This window comes from Ammospiza caudacuta, chromosome 27 (assembly GCF_027887145.1).
Source record: "Ammospiza caudacuta isolate bAmmCau1 chromosome 27, bAmmCau1.pri, whole genome shotgun sequence".
Classification (NCBI taxonomy): domain Eukaryota; kingdom Metazoa; phylum Chordata; class Aves; order Passeriformes; family Passerellidae; genus Ammospiza; species Ammospiza caudacuta.
In genome coordinates this window covers 6,392,985-6,408,916 of record NC_080619.1, presented here as the reverse complement: position 1 = coordinate 6,408,916, position 15,932 = coordinate 6,392,985, and the positions used below count along the sequence as shown (strand labels likewise).

Here is a 15,932-nt window from a genome sequence, read left to right as displayed (position 1 = left end):
ACAGACAGTCACAGACACATATGGACACAGCAGGGACACAGAGCAGGGACACAGCAGGGACACACAGGGACATGCAGGGACAAGCACAGACGATCACAGACACATATGGACACAGCAGGGACACACAGGGACATGCAGGGACAAGCACAGACGATCACAGACACATATGGACACAGCAGGGACACAGCACAGACACACAGGGACACGGCCCAGCCCTTATAGGCACGGCAGCTTAGGGACACGGGGATTATGGACCGGCCAGTACAGCGGCTTTAGGGACAGCGCTGCTTAAAGACACAGAGCTCTTGGACAGGGCACTGCACCCATGGGCACAGCACCCATGGACAGGGCACAGCACGGACAGGGCACCCATGGGCACAGCACCCACGGATGGGGCACCCCAGGCCATGTCACCCTGTGGCACCACACATCACCCCATGGCCATGGCACCCCACGGCACCCTGTGACATCCAATGACACCCCATGGCACCTCATGGCACCGCATGTCACCCCAAGGCCATGGCACCCCATGGCACCTGCGACATCCAGTGACACCCCATGGCCACGGCAGCCCCTGGGAGGTGCCCACGCGTGTGCACAAGGTGGGGACGTGTGTGCCACCTCAGAGCGCTGCACACACAAACACGGGCACACCCACACCTGCGCAAAGGAGCCAAAACCCCTCTGCACACCCACCCCCCTGCAAACCCCCTTGCACAGCTGCACACACCCCCTTGCACACCAGGACCGTCTGCAAACCTCCTTTGCACACCTGCACACACCCCCTTGCACACCAGGACCGTCTGCAAACCTCCTTTGCACACCTGCACATACCCCCTTGCACACCAGGACCGTCTGTAAACCCCCTTGCACACCTACACACACCCCCTTGCACACCCACACGCCCTCCCCGGTGCCTGCAGCTCTGCTGACCCCTCCCGGCGGCACCAAGGAAGGGCGGGCCCCGTGCGTGTGCAAGGTGACACGCGTGTGACACACTCACCGCAACCCCCCCGGTGCCCTCCCAGCCCCAAACTGGTGGGAAATGGCGATTTACAATAAAAAACATCGGCGCTACGTGGGACAGGGCTGGTTGTGACACGGGTGACACAGGTGACACAGGTGACACGGGTGACACGGGTGGCGCCAGCCCCAACCCCCCCTCGCGTTCACCACAAGGGCCAAACCCATTTTTGTCTCCTTTAATAAAATTGACAGCAAAGTACCAAAAAGGAGGAAACGGCGGCAGGGACCGGGGGGACACGGGGCAGGAGGGACACGGGGACACCCCCCGCACCCCCCGTGTCCCTGTCCCTTGGGGACACCCCCTGTCACCACCCCAGACCCCCCCTCAGCGAGGCCCCAGCCACAGCCCCCCACCGGGTTAATTACAGGGTTAATTACAAGGTCGGTTACGGGTTAATTAAGGGTTAATTACAGGGCGCGGGGTTATTGCTACCTGGGAAGGGGTGACAGGGGACACGAGGGACACTGAGGGACCCCCACCCTGGTAAGGGGAGAAGGGGGTCCCCGAGGGGGGGGGTGTGGCCTGGGGCACAGAGAGGGGACCCCCCCAAACCCATCCCCAACCCGGGGGGCGGCCCCGGGTCCTGGCAGTGACTCAGCTGCGGGGGGGCTGTGCCCCCCATGGGTCCCCACGGCCGCCCCAGCCCAGGTTTGGGGCACACCGAGGGGGGACAGAGGGGTCGGGCTGGGCAGAGCAGAGAGCCCCCCCGCCCCCTGCGAGCTCATAGTGAAACACAGCCCCCCTTGGCCCCCCAACCCTCCCGGGTGGGGCTGAGGGGTGCGGGGGTCCCTAATAGACCCAGGTGACGGGCACCCACTGGGGCTGCACGCGCAGCAGCTCCATGGCCTCGCGCAGGCGCCCGAAGGTGCGCTCCAGGTCATCGTTGGTCAGGCTCAGGTCGAAGTAGTGCCCGTAGCCGCGCTGGATGCGGCTGCTCTCCTCCACCGTGCGCTGGGCGTCCGCCTCCTGCACCCCAAACCTGCCTCAGTTTCCCCATCACCACCAGGGACACCCACTGTGACCTGTGTGTCCCCCTCCTGCCCCACAAAACTGCCTCAGGTTCCACATCACCACCAGGGACGGGTGGGGGGACACCCACTGCAACGTCTGTGTCTTTCTCCTATCCCCCAAACCTGCCTCAGTTTCCCCATCACTGCCAGGGACAGGGGAGGACACCCACTGTGTCCGCCTCCTGCCCCCCAAACCTGCCTCAGTTTCCCCATCACCACCAGGGACAGGGGGGGACACCCACTGCGACCTGTGTGTTTGCCTCCTGCCCCCCAAACCTGCCTCAGTTTCCCCATCACCACCAGGGACAGGGGGGGACACCTACTGCGACCTGTGTGTTTGCCTCCTGCACCCCAAAACTGCCTCAGGTTCCCCATCACCGCCAGGGACACTCACTGCGACCTGTGTGTCCCCCTAGTGCCCCCCAAAACTGCCTCAGTTTCCCCATCACCCCCAGGCATGGTGAGGAAATCCCACAGGAGCTGTGTGTCCTCTTCCTGTCCCCCAAACCTGCCTCAGTTTCCCTATATACCCCCCCGGGACTGTAGGGGACACCCACTGCATCCTGTGTGTCCTCTGCTCCCCAAACCTGCCTCAGTTTCCCCATCACCACCAGAGATGGTGGGGGACACCCACTGTGCCCTCCTGCCCCCCAAAACCTGCCTCAGTTTCCACATCACCCCCTGATACGGTAAGAAAATCCCATCGCCAACTGTGCGTTCTCTTCCTGCCCCCCGGAGCTGCCTCAGTTTCCCTCACCGTGAGCTGTTTGGTGCCCTCCTCCCGCCCCCAGAGCTGCCTCAGTTTCCCTCACCGTGAGCTGTTTGGTGCCCTCCTCCCGCCCCCGGAGCTGCCTCAGTTTCCCTCACCGTGAGCTGTTTGGTGGCCACGCCGCTCTCCAGGGCCGCCCTGTTCATGGCCCGCAGCCTCTCGGGCGTGGGCGCCTCGATGAACACCACGTAGGGCACGAACTCCGCCGTCCTCAGCACCTTCACGGCCTGGCCGTGGGGACAGCGCTCAGCCCCGCGCCCGGGGGACGCGGCGGCGGCCGTCACCGTCCCCTGGCCGCGTCCCCACCTGCGGGTTGACGTCCAGGATGCACATCTTGCCCGCGTCCACCACGGCGCGGATGGAGTCGATCCTGGTGCCGTAGAGGTTCCCCTCGTACTCGCCGTGCTCCAGGTACCGGCCCGCCTTGATGTCGGCCTCCATCTCGGCCCGCGACACGAAGCGATAGCCCTGCCCGTCCCGCTCGCTGTCCTTCGGCTTCCGGGACGTGTCTGCCGGGGGGGACAGCAGTGACATCCCCTTGGCCCGGGGTCCCGGCCGGGAACCGACACCGGGACAATCGCGGGGACGGGGGGTGGCAGCGGGGCGGGGACAGGGACGCTGGCAGGGAATGGGGATAAGCACAGGGGACAGGGACCCTGGCACAGACAGTGACGCTGGCAGGGGACAGGGAGAGCACGGGGACAGGGACCCTGGCACGAACAGAGATGCTGGCAGGGGACAGGGATGAGCACGAGGACAGAAATGCTGGCAGGGACAGGGATGGCAGGGGCAGGAATGCTGGCAGGGACAGGGACGCTGGCACGGACAGGGATGAGCACAGGGGACAGGGACGACGATGGGGCACAGGGGAGGTGGCAGGGAAGAGCGACGCTGTGGAAACAATGAGCACAGGGGACAGGGACGATGATGATCGCAGGGGGCAGCAATGCTCTGGGGACAAGGATGAGCACAGGGGACAGGGACAATGATGGGGCACAGGGGTGGTGACAGGGGACGGGGACGATTATAATTGCAGGGGACAGGGGAGGTGCTGGGGGACAGGGACACTCACAGGGGATGGTGGCAGGGAACAGGGCCACTCACAGGGGATGGTGGTGACAGGGGACAGGGACACTCACAGGGATGGTGGCAGGGGACAGGGCCGCTCACAGGGGATGGTGGTGACTGGGGACAGGGACACTCACAGGGGTGGTGGTGACAGGGGATAGGGACACTCACAGGGGTAGTGCCAGGGGACAGGGCCGCTCACAGGGGACGGGGACACTCACAGGGGATGGTGGTGACAGGGGACAGGGCCACTCACAGGGGTGGTGGCAGGGGACAGGGCCGCTCACAGGGGACAGGGACACTCACAGGGGATGGTGGTGACAGGGGACAGGGCCACTCACAGGGGACAGGGACACTCATAGGGGATGGTGGCAGGGGACAGGGACACTCACAGGGATGGTTGCAGGGGACAGGGCCGCTCACAGGGGATGGTGGTGACAGGGGATAGGGCCACTCACAGGGGACGGGGACACTCACAGGGGATGGTGGTGCCGTAGCGCGCCTGGTCAGACATGATCAGTTTGTTCTTGAGGCTGCGGCGCCCCACGCCCTGCGCCCCGATCAGCACCAGCGTTTTCCGGCGGAACGGCGGCATCCGCGCCACCTCCTCGTAGATCAGCAGCTCGTGCCGGTCGAACTCTGGGCGAGGGACAGGGCTGGCACCGTCCCTGGGCACCCCAGGGCACCCTGTCCCAGCGGGTGCCACCACTGTATCCCCCGGGAGCGCCCTGGGACACGCACCGGCGTTCTTCGTCGTCAGGTACATCATCCTCTTCTTCCTCTTCCCGCTGAGGCTGCCACACAGGGCCCCTGTGAGGACAAGGGGATGGATTAGCTGGGGGCAGGGACGGGGACAGGGACAGCATCCTGGCACGGGGACAATGGGCACAGCAGCTGGGACCTTCTGAGGGGCAGCGCCATGGGGACATCACCCTGAGAGCCGGGGATTCCCTGCGGGACTGTGCCATGGGGACAGGCCCTGGGGTCACGGGGACATTGTCACGGGGCGCAGGGGACCCGCCGCGCTCCCCCTCGGGAGGTGGCCCTTCCATCCCGTGTCCCCGTACCTGCCGAGGGCGCCACCTCCCCGTCGCGCTTGACGAACGCCTTGCGCTTCTCCTCCAGCAGCTGGCTGGGCACCAGCCCCGCGCTGCCGCCCTCCACGTGGCACGCCTGGGGACACGGAGCCACGCGTGGGGACCCCCCTGGGCTCCAGGGACCCCTCCGACCTCAGGGAACACCCCCAGCTCCGGGGACACCCCGAGTTCCACAAGGACCCTCCCCATTTCCAGGGACTCTCCTCAGCCCCAAATCCCGATAGGCACGCGCATCCCGAGCTCCAGGAAATCCCATCATTTCCAGGGACCTCCCAGCCCACACAGGAACCCTCCCTTGCTCCAGGCATCCCCCAGTTCCCCAGTAGCTGCAAGGACACATCCCAAGCTCCAGGGACCCCCCAGTTTACAGGAATTCTCCCAGGCGCACCCCAACCCTGCCGGGACCCCCAGAACCCCCTCACCCTCCCTGGCCCAGGATGGGGTCAAAGTGCCACCAAACCCCCCAGGCCGCCCCTCCAGGGCCCCCCTGACCTGCCACCAGTTGGGGTCATCCTGGTTGACGATCTGCAGCAGATCCCCGGCCATGAACTTGAGCCCGGCCTCCTTGCAGGGGATCAGGCTGTCGGTGGCCGGGTCGTAGTCGAAGTGACACTTGACAAACACCTGGGGACAGGGGGATTAGAGTAGGGGGACCCTCCGCACCTCGAGAGGACACGCGGGACCCGTGGCCACGCTCAGCCACGCGCGTGTGCCCCGCTGGAGCCCCCCGTGCCCGGCCGTGCCCGCAGCCAGGCCCGCACGGCCCCCGCGCACACGCACAGAGCCCCGGCCGCGGCCGCCGCGCCCCACGCGAGCACCACGGCCACCCCCAGGCACAGCCCCAGCGCCAGCGACAGGCACAGGAGTGTCCCCAGCGCCGCCAGCGCCGCGCCCGCGATGGCGCACATGGGGACGTGCGGGGACACGCGGCCGTGGGGCAGCGGGACAGCGCGGGGACAGCGCTCGTGGGGACAGCGCTCGTGGGGACAGCGCTGCTTTGTCCCTCGGAGACGGCCGTGGCTGGCACGGGGCGGGGAGGGCAGCACAGGGCACCCTTTGCCAGCCGGGACCCGTGTGTGGGGACAGGGACAGGGCAGGGAGCACCAGAGCCCACAGAGAGGGCACAGGGGGACACGGGAGGGAACACGGGGGTCCCACCAGCAAGGGGCACATGGCACGGACAGGGGGACAAGACGAGGATGGGAACAGAGGGCAGGGGGAGCTGTGGGCGGGATGGTGGGTGGGGAATGCGGGGCTGGATGTGGGGCGGATCCAGACGGGCTGCAGGTGGGATGTGGGGCTGGATACAGGGCAGATGCAGGTGGGATGTGCGTGGGATGTGGGGTGGGATGCAGGACGGATACAGGTGGGATACAGGGCAGATGCGGGTGGGATGCGGGGCTGGATACGTGGTGGATGCAGGTGGGATGTGGGGGAAATACAGGTGGGACGTGGGGCGGGATGCAGGCGGGATGCAGGGCAGGATGCAGGGCAGATGCGGGTGGGATATGAGGCAGATTCAGGTGTGATACAGGTCGGATGCAGGCAGGATGCAGGGCAGATGCAGGGCGGATACAAGTGGGATGCAGGGCAGGGTGCAGGGCAGATGCGGGTGGGATACGAGGCGGATTCAGGTGTGATACAGGTCGGATGCAGGCGGGATGCAGGGCTGGATACAGGACGGATGCAGGTGGGATGCAGGGCGGATACAAGTGGGATGCAGGGCAGGGTGCAGGGCAGATGCGGGTGGGATACGAGGCGGATTCAGGTGTGATACAGGTCGGAGGCGGGCGGGATGCGGTACCTGTCGGGGCGGGTGTGGCTCCTGGTAGCTGGGCAGGATCTTGAGCACGACGCTGCCGCTGGCGTGGCGCAGGCTGTCCTGCAGCGCCCGCGGGTCGCTGCCCACCTCGCGCCCGTTCACCTCGCGGATCACGTCCCCCACGTGCAGCAGCCCCTGCTGCGCCACCATCCCCCCGTGCAGGATGCGGGCGATCACCAGCTCCCCCCGCTCCACGCGGAACGTCACCCCCTGAGGGGAGGGACACACCCGTGACACACCCGCGACACCCCGTTACAGCCCCAGAACCCCAAAATGCTCCCAGCCACCCTAAAATGCCACCCAGCGCCTCGCAATGCCCACGGCACCCCAAAACGCCCCATCACCCCACAACACCCCATAATGCTGCCAATCTCCCATCTCCCCAACACTCTCCAGCACCCCAAAATGCTCCCAGTCACCCTAAAAAGCCGCCTGGTGCCTTGCAATGCCACGGCGCCCCAAAATGCCCCATCACCCCAAAATACCCCCAGCACCCCATGATGCTGCCAATGTCCTAATCCCCCCAACACTCTCCAACACCCCAAAATTTCCCAGTCACCCTAAAAAGCCCCCGGTGCCTCGCAATGCCCACAGCACCCCAAAATGCCGCCAATCTCCCATCTCCCCAACACTCTCCAGCACCCCAAAATGCTCCCAGTCACCCTAAAAAGCCGCCCGGTGCCTCGCAATGTAACGGCGCCCCTAAACGCCCCATCACCCCAAAATACCCCCAGCACCCCATGATGCTGCCAATCTCCCATCTCCCCAACACTCTCCAGCACCCCAAAATGCTCCCAGTCACCCTAAAAAGCCGCCCGGTGCCTCGCAATGCCACGGCGCCCCAAAACGCCCCATCACCCCAAAATACCCCCAGCACCCCACGATGCTGCCAATGTCGCCATCTCCCCAACGCTCTCCAGCACCCCAAAACATCCCCCCATCCCCTCCCGGTGCCCCTGCAGCACCCCGTGCCCCCCAAGGTGCCCCCCGGCCGGGCTCACCAGGTTCTCCCCGGCCGCCTTGCGGATGCCCACCATGCGCACGGCGTCGGGGGGCACCGGCTGCGACCCCAGCGACGCCTCCGGGCCGGGGCTGCTCGGGGGGGGCTCGTAACTCTTGGCAGCCACCGAGTCGTGGGTCTCCAGCAGCGACTGCGACACGGGGACGGGGGTGTCACCGCTGTGTCCCACTCGTGTGGCACACGCGTGTGTCACGCGCCTTGCGGTGCAGGACAGGGGGTCCCCAGGTGTCCCCCGCACCTGGAAGTGCGGCTCCCGCAGGATCCGGGCCAGCTCCGCCGCCGCCCCCTGCGCCTCGGGCCGCGCCAGGCGCCCGATGTCGCGCAGGATCTCCTGCACCAGCGCCAGGTTGTCCCCGCGCACCGCCTCCAGCTTGCGCTCCTCCAGCCGCTCGTGGGCCTGGCGACAGCGGGGACACCCCCGGGGACACCCCTGAGACCCCCGAGTGCCGGGGGGATTCGGGACCGCCGGGGGGATGCGGGATCTCCGGGGGTTGAGGGGATTGGGGAGCCCCGGTGGGACAGGGCGTCCCCAAGGACCCCTGGGTAGGGCATGAGGGACCTCTGGGGGATTGGGGACACTCGGAGGGGCTGAGGGGATTGCGGAACCGGGGGCTCAGGGGGTAGGGACGGCAGAGATGTTGGGGACCCCGAAGGACAGGGAGTTTAGGGACCCCCAGGGACAGAGGGAATTGGGGATCTGGGGGGAATTAAGGACCTCTGGGTGCGGGGAATTTGGGATCGGGGGGTGATGGGGGGATTAGGGACGCCCAGGGACGGAAGGAATTGGGGATCTCGGGGGGATTGGGGAGCCCTGGGTGCAGGGAATAGGACACACACACACATGGTTGGCACCCCCGCCGTACCTTGGCCAGGGAGCGGACGATGGGGCTCTCCATGATGCCGCGGAGGAAGATGAGGTCGAGGTCCGCCACCCCCGGGGTCCCCGGGAGCCCCATCAGGTTGTCCAGGACCTGCTGCATGGCTGGGGGGGACACGGGGGACACACACACAGGGACACGGGGGACACACACACACACACAGGGACATGGTGGGGGGGACACGGAGTGGGTGCAGGAGCAGCGCCGGGGGTGAAGGTGCAGCCGGGGGTGCTCGTGTCCCCCCATTCCCGTCACAGCCAGCCCTGCCCCCCCCCATTACGGGGACAAGTGTCGGGGTCCCCTGGCAGTGCGGAAATGTCCCAGTGTCCCCTGCTCGTTCAGCGGGAGGGACAAGGGGATGGACCCCCCCCAGTTGTGGCCGTGCAGTCAGAGGCCCCCCGGAGCACGGTGTAACGGGGAGGGGGATGCAAGGGGGGGGGGGGCGATGGAAGGGGGAGGGGTGCGATGGGATGGGGGGGGGCAATGCAATTGAGGGGGGGCCGCATCCGGGCCCGCGGGGGCGGGAGCGGCTGCGCGGCTGCGCTGCAATGGCGGGGGCCGATGGATGGCGATGCAGCCGGGGGGGGGCGCATCCATCAGCCCCCCCACACCGAGGGGGGGTTACAGCACCACCCGAGCCCCCAGCCCCATCTCCCCCACCTGCCTCACCCCCACCGCATCCCCGCCCCGGGCCGCCCCCCGAGCGCTCTGTCCCCCCCCCTGGGGCAGCGCCCCCGGCCCCTCTGAGCCCCCCCCCGTACCTGGGGGAGCCGGGGGGGCGCGGGCGGGCGGGACGGAGCCGGGCCCGGGGCGGTTCATGGCTGCGGGGCCGCGCTCCCCCGCCCCAGATCCGGGTACCGCCGCCCCCCCGGGCCCGCGTGGGGCCCGCGCCCCCCGCCTTGCACACGCGTGTGCACCGGGCACGCTGCGACAGCTTTGCACGCCCAGCAGAAAAGGGGGGAGAGGGGGGAGCAGCCTCGTGAGCTCGCGCGCGCGGGCACGGCTCGGGCACGCGCATCTCCCGCGGGTGCACACGCGCGCGAGCATCCACGCGTGCAAACCGCCCGAGCGCGCTCACGCGCGTGTACGGACCCACGCAACCCCCGCACACTCAAACACCGCCGCGCATCCGCGTGTGCGCGCTCTCGCCGACACGCGCGGCCCCGCGCGCTCCTACGCGCCTCCCCACGCGCAAACCCACGGGCGCGCTCCCCGCGCCCCCCCTTCCCCGTGCCCGCTGCTCACCCGCGCTTGCACGCCCGTGCTTGCACACCCACCCCGCTCGCGGGTGGGACCCCCCCGCGGCGTGGGGAGGGGGACGGCGGGGGCTCGGCCCCTTTAAGGGGGCGGTGGGAGGGGGGGAGGCGGGAGCGCGGATTTAAAGGGGCCGCGTGCAACGCGCGCGCACCCGCGCACCGACCAGAGCGCGCACCCGAGAGCCCACCCCCGCCAGAGCGACACCCCACACACACACACACCTTGCACACGCGTGTGCCAGGCCTGGGTGTGCCCCGCGTACGCGCACCCTGCGCCCCCCACCCGGGCACATCCCCCCCTCCCCGCGTGCACGGGGGTGTTTGCACGCGCGCGTGCCCGCCCGGTGCGCGCTCACCCGTGACTGAGGCGGGGGCGGCCGCCGGCATCGCGACAGAGCGGCGGGACACGCGCGACTGGCACCGAGCGCGCGGGGACAGCGACTGGCACGGCCGCGTAGGCGTGTCCACAGTGCCAGCACCCCCGGTGTCCCCAGCACGGCCACTCGGTGTCCCCAGTGTCCACAGTGCCAGCACCCCCGGTGTCCCCAGCACGGCCACTCGGTGTCCCCAACACCCTCAGTGCCTCAGTGTCCCCAGAGCCAGCATCGCCCCCTCTGTCCCCAGCATCACCACGGTCCCCACACTCAGTGTCTGTAACACCCCCAGTGTCCCCAGCACTCCCATCCCCCCCGGCCACTGTCCCCAGTGTCCCCAGCCGACAGAGGCAGACAGGCGGTGGCTGCAGGGGGGGTTTTATTGCTGGGGGTCTGTCCTGGCCCCACAGTGACGGCTCTGGGGAGGCCGGGGGTGCAGCAGGCGTGGGGGGGCTGCACCCTCTGGGCTTCCTCACCCACTCAGGCCCGGCAGTGTCCCTGAAACAAAACGGGGGGGTCACGCTGTGTCCCCTTCCCCACTGAGACCTCCCAATCCCCTATCCCCCACCCTGACACCCTGAGGGTCTCCCCAATCCCACATCCCCCACCCTGACACCCTCAGAGCCCCCTCAAGACCCCCAGTCCCACGTCCCCCACTCTGAGAACCCCCCCGAGATCCCCCCAATCCCACATCCCCCACCCTGACACCCTCAGGACTCCCACCCTAAATTCCCCCACCCAGAGCCCCCCTTCCCCCCAGTCTGTCCCCATGGGGACCCTGAGGCCATGGGGAGTTTTGGGGGGCTCCTCCCACCCCCCAGCCCCTCACCTGGGGCTCAGCACCCTGGGGCTCCCAGGGGCTCCTGGCCCAGCACTCGCCCACCTGCCCGCTTGCCGTACCTGCAATGGGGACACGTTAGGGGACAGGGTGACGGTGACACAGCACAGGGAGCGCGTCCCTGTGGCACTCACATCCTCTGAACAGACAGACACAATTCTCTCTCCCAGGATTTCTCCTGGGGAAGGCAGTGAGGAGCTCAGAGAAGAAAACAGTTCTTACCTCACTTGCTGCTCCTGCATTCGGCACATGCAGAATGTGTTATGGAGATTGCTTAATGAAAGTGATTTGTTAATTGGATCCTGGTGATGGTTTGGATTGATTGGCCAATGGGGTCAAAGCTGTGTCTGTAGTGTCAGACACAGGGTTTGCCTGTAGTATCTCTTTAGTAGAGTAACTCTTTAGTGTAGATTTAGTTATAGCATTAGTGTGATATAACCTAGATATAGCATTGGTGTGATATAACCTAGGTATAGCATTGGTGTAATATAACCTAGATATAGCATTGGTGTAATATAACCTAGATATAGCATTAGTGTGGTATAACCTAGATATAGCATTGGTGTAATATAACCAAGATATAGTATTGGTGTAATATAACCTAGATATAGCATTGGTGTGATATAACCTAGGTATAGCATTGGTGTGATATAACCTAGATATAGCATTGGTGTGATATAACCTAGGTATAGCATTGGTGTGATATAACCTACATATAGCATTGGTGTGATATAACCTAGGTATAGCATTGGTGTGATATAACCTAGATATAGCATTGGTGTGATATAACCTAGGTATAGCATTGGTGTAATATAACCTAGGTATAGCATTGGTGTGATATAACCAAGATATAGTATTGGTGTAATATAACCTAGATACAGCATTGGTGTGATATAACCTAGGTATAGCATTGGTGTGATATAACCTAGATAAAGCATTGGTGTGATATAACCTAGGTATAGCATTGGTGTAATATAACCTAGGTATAGCATTGGTGTGATATAACCTAGATATAGCATTGGTGTGATATAACTAGCTTAGTAAAGTGTTTGTTGAGCCTTCTGAAATCATGGAGTCAGAGCACATCGTTCACTGTCTTGGGGCTGCCCTGAATTGATAAATCCCAACAGGGAGAGTGTCACGACAGGGAGCAGGGATTGATGGGGAGCGTGTCATGACAGGGAGAGTGTCACGACAGGGAGCAGGGATTGATGGGGAGCGTGTCATGACAGGGAGAGTGTCATGACAGGGAGCATGTCATGACAGGGAGCGCATTGGGATGGGGAGCGCATCACGGTAGGGAGAGTGTCGAGACAGGGAGCACATCGTGATAGCGGGTGTGTCGCGACAGGCAGTGCATTGGGATGGGGATGGTGTCACGAAGGGAAGCACGCCATGGTGGGAGCATGCTGGGATGGGGAGCATGTCGCGATAGGGGATAGGTGTGACAGGGAGTGCATGTCGCGATAGGGAGTGCATCGCGATAAGGGGTGTGTCACGACGGGGAGCACGTTTAGATGGGGAGCACATCACGAGGGGAAGCACGCTGTGATGGGAGCACACTGGGATGGGGAGCACGTCGCGATAGGGGATGTCATGACAGAGAGCATGTCGCGATAAGGGGTGTATCGCGACAGGGAGCACATCAGGGCAGCCAGCTCCGGGCCCTGCTCACCGCGGGCGCGTGACGACGTTCAGGTACTGCTGCAGGTCGTTGTAGAAGCGCAGCAGCTCCTCCACGGGCGCGTCGTCCCCCGGGTACGCGGGCTGGGCCGGGGCCGCGCGGGGCCGCAGCGGCAGCAGCGCCACCACCGCACAGGCCACCAACAGCAGCGGCGGGGCCACCATGGCTGCGACAGCGACAGCGGGGTCACTCCGGGATGGGGGAATGGGACAGGGCGTGCTCAGACACGGGGCATGCACAGATGTGCACAGCTGGACACGCCTGAACACACCTACAGACACCTGCACACACACCTGTGCACAGCTGAGCACACATCACACACACCTACACACAGCTGTGCACACCTAACACACATCGGCACATACTTGGATGCAGCTGTGCACATCTGCACACACCTACACACACATCACACACACCTGTGCACACCTGCACACACCTGAACAGAGCACGCAGAGCATGCACACACCTGTGCACACCTGAACACAACTGCACACACCTGCACACACCTGCATGCACAGCACATGCAAACACACCTGTGCACACCTGAATGCCCCTGAACACACCTGCACACAGCACACACACACCTGCACACACCTCCACACTCCCACCCCTGCACACCCAGCGTCCCACTCCTGCACACCTTCACCCTTTCACAAACCATTGCACACACGTGTCACACGCACACCTGTTTGTCACAAGCCTGTTTGTCACACACCCACAGCTCCCCATCCCCACTCACCTCCTTCCTCGGGCAGGGACACGGGGACACGGCGAGACGAGGGGACGCTGCCTGACACGCCGGGTGCTCGGTGCCGCTGCTGCCACCGCCGTGCCGGCCCTTTTATCCCCCGTGTCCCCGCTGATGTCACCCTGCCACGCAGCACCTGTGGCCAGGTGCCCACTCGGACGGGGAGGGGGGACAGGGCTGGTGGCAGGGGGTGACAGGGACAGCTGGCCCCTGGTTAATGTTTGACCCCGCGCTGAGGGGGCGCCCGGAGGGGACAGGACGTGGGCACGGCTGTCCGGCCCCACGGAGGGACAGAGAGACAGGTGTGGGGACAGAGGAACACAGCTGGGGGGCTGGTGGGGTGCAAGGGTGGCAGGGATGGAAGGGGCGGAGTGGGACAGGGGGACTGTGGAAGGGCAGCACCCCCACGGACGCCCCCCAGCACCCCGAAATTCACCAGCGGTGGATCCCCTCACCAGTGACCCCCCAAACCCCACACCCAGCGCACCCCAGTATCCAACCCCAGTGCGCCCCAGCCCCACCATTCCCTACGCACCCCCTCCTCCAAAATCCCCACTCCACTCCCCTCCTATCACCCCCAAATCCCTGCCCACCCCCCTGACCCCCCTCCCTGCACCCCAATCACCCCATCCTCCCTGCACCCCTCCATCTCCCCCCACCCTTCCATCCCTCCATGCCCCCCGCGCCCCCCACGCACAGCTCGGAGCCGCCGTGCCCACGATCGCTCTTTTATTGTCGCTGCGGGGCCGTGCAGGGACCACGCGGGACCCCCCCGGCAGCGCTGGGGAGGGGACAGGGTCGGGGACACCCCCGGGCCGGGTTCTGGGGGTCCCCGGCCTTCCAGCGGGGGGTCCTGCGCTGGCCCTGGGTCCTCTGGGGGGTCCCGGAGATGTGGGGAGGATTTGGGGGACACGGGGACACGGGGGTGAGCAGGGCGGGGCGGTCACCACGAGGAGTCGTCATCGAACCTGCGGGAAGAGCTGGTGTGAGAGAGGGGGAAATGAGACCCCCAAACCCCCCGGGACCCCAAACTGCCCCGGGCACCCCCAGCCCGGAGTGCGCTGGGCACAGGGGGGAGACAGCGACAGCGGCAGGGACACTCACCGTGACCTGTCACTGCCAGCCCCCAGGAGCAGGAACAGGGACAGGGACACTCACCGTGACCTGTCACTGCCAGCCCCCAGGAGCAGGAACAGGGACAGGGACACTCACCGTGACCTGTCGGTCCCCAGAAGCAGGGACAGGGACAGGGACACACCCACCGTGACCCGTCGCTGCCGGTCCCCAGGAGCAAGGACAGGGACACTCACCGTGACCTGTCGGTCCCCAAGAGCAGGGACAGGGACACTCACCGTGACCTGTCGCTGCCGGTCCCCAGGAGCAGCTCCGTCCCCGCGGCGCCGGGGCTGGCGCGTTTCCCGTACCTGCGGGACACGGGATCGCGCCTGAGCCGCGGGTGCGCGCCCGGGGGGGCGGAGGGGACCCCGCGGGGACAGGGACGCGCGTGTCACCCTCCCGTGTCGCGCTCACCTCTGCCGCGTGACCAGGTTGATGTAGTGGCGGAGGGCCGAGAAGTAGCGCGCCATCTCCTCGGGGGACGCGTCCTCGCCGGGGCTCTCGGGTTTGGGGGGGTACGCGGCCGCCAGGCACAGCAGGGCACACAGGGACACGGCCACCAGCGCGCGCCACGGCCGCGGGGACGGCACCATCTGCGGGGGACAGGAACGAGGGGCGGCTGTGGCTGCCGGGGGGGGCACCCCCATAGCCCCCGGGACCCCCAAACCGGGTCTGCACCCACCAAACCGGGACCCCCAAACCGGCTCTGCACCCCCATAGCCCCCGGGACCCCCAAACCGGCTCTGCCCCCACCAAACCGGGACCCCCAAACGGGCTCTGCCCCCACCAAACCGCCCCACCCGGCTCTGCACCCCCATAGCCCCCGGGACCCCCAACCCCTCTCTGCCCCCACCAAACCCCCCAGCTCCCCAGGGATTTGTTTCACATCCCACCTGGGACCCCAGACCCATTAAAGAGACATTTCCACCCCCGGGACCCCCCGTATCCCACGGGGACACTCCCTCCCAAGGACCCCCCTCAGTGTCCCCAAGGGAGCTGTCCCATCCCAAATCCCCCGGGACCCCCAACCCAGCTCTGCCCCCCCATCCAGTTCATTCATCCTCAGAGCCCCCCCAGCGCCCCAAGGGTTTGTTTCACCCCCCACCCGGGACCCCAGCCCCACTCAAGGGTCACCGCCACCCCCGGAACCCCCCCATATCCCACGGGGACACCTCCCTCCCAAAGACCCCCCCTCAAGGGAGCTGTCCCACCCCAAAGACCCTG

The 15,932-nt window shown here is 65.9% G+C and overlaps 2 protein-coding genes across 2 annotated transcripts; both read right to left on the bottom strand.

Moving 5' to 3' along the window:
* Positions 1 to 1,424: 1,424 nt before the first annotated feature.
* Positions 1,425 to 8,824, bottom strand: MPP2 (MAGUK p55 scaffold protein 2). Its single transcript, XM_058820425.1, has 11 exons — positions 8,678 to 8,824; positions 8,053 to 8,211; positions 7,795 to 7,944; positions 6,776 to 7,003; positions 5,464 to 5,595; positions 4,942 to 5,047; positions 4,616 to 4,684; positions 4,352 to 4,513; positions 3,113 to 3,315; positions 2,905 to 3,033; positions 1,425 to 1,993 (listed from the first exon to the last, which is right to left on the bottom strand). Exons 1-11 carry the CDS (start codon positions 8,792 to 8,794, stop codon positions 1,817 to 1,819), a joined length of 1,632 nt encoding a protein of 543 aa, XP_058676408.1. The 5' UTR covers positions 8,795 to 8,824; the 3' UTR covers positions 1,425 to 1,816.
* A 5,711-nt stretch (positions 8,825 to 14,535) lies between these two features.
* On the bottom strand, positions 14,536 to 15,301 carry LOC131568379 (peptide YY-like). Its single transcript, XM_058820424.1, has 3 exons — positions 15,123 to 15,301; positions 14,945 to 15,016; positions 14,536 to 14,560 (listed from the first exon to the last, which is right to left on the bottom strand). Exons 1-3 carry the CDS (start codon positions 15,299 to 15,301, stop codon positions 14,536 to 14,538), a joined length of 276 nt encoding a protein of 91 aa, XP_058676407.1.
* Positions 15,302 to 15,932: the final 631 nt, after the last annotated feature.

Excerpts from the sequence above, each read along its gene's own strand:
- MPP2 (XM_058820425.1), bottom strand. The coding sequence starts at position 8,794 with ATGCAGCAGGTCCTGGACAACCTGATGGGGCTCCCGGGGACCCCGGGG. Across the intron at positions 5,596-6,775 it reads AGCCACACCCGCCCCGACAG|GTGTTTGTCAAGTGTCACTT; the intron begins GTACCGCATCCC and ends CCCTGTCCCCAG. Across the intron at positions 1,994-2,904 it reads TGGCCACCAAACAGCTCACG|GAGGCGGACGCCCAGCGCAC; the intron begins GTGAGGGAAACT and ends TTTGGGGTGCAG.
- LOC131568379 (XM_058820424.1), bottom strand. The coding sequence starts at position 15,301 with ATGGTGCCGTCCCCGCGGCCGTGGCGCGCGCTGGTGGCCGTGTCCCTG. Across the intron at positions 15,017-15,122 it reads AACCTGGTCACGCGGCAGAG|GTACGGGAAACGCGCCAGCC; the intron begins GTGAGCGCGACA and ends CGTGTCCCGCAG. Across the intron at positions 14,561-14,944 it reads ACCGGCAGCGACAGGTCACG|GTTCGATGACGACTCCTCGT; the intron begins GTGAGTGTCCCT and ends CTCTTCCCGCAG.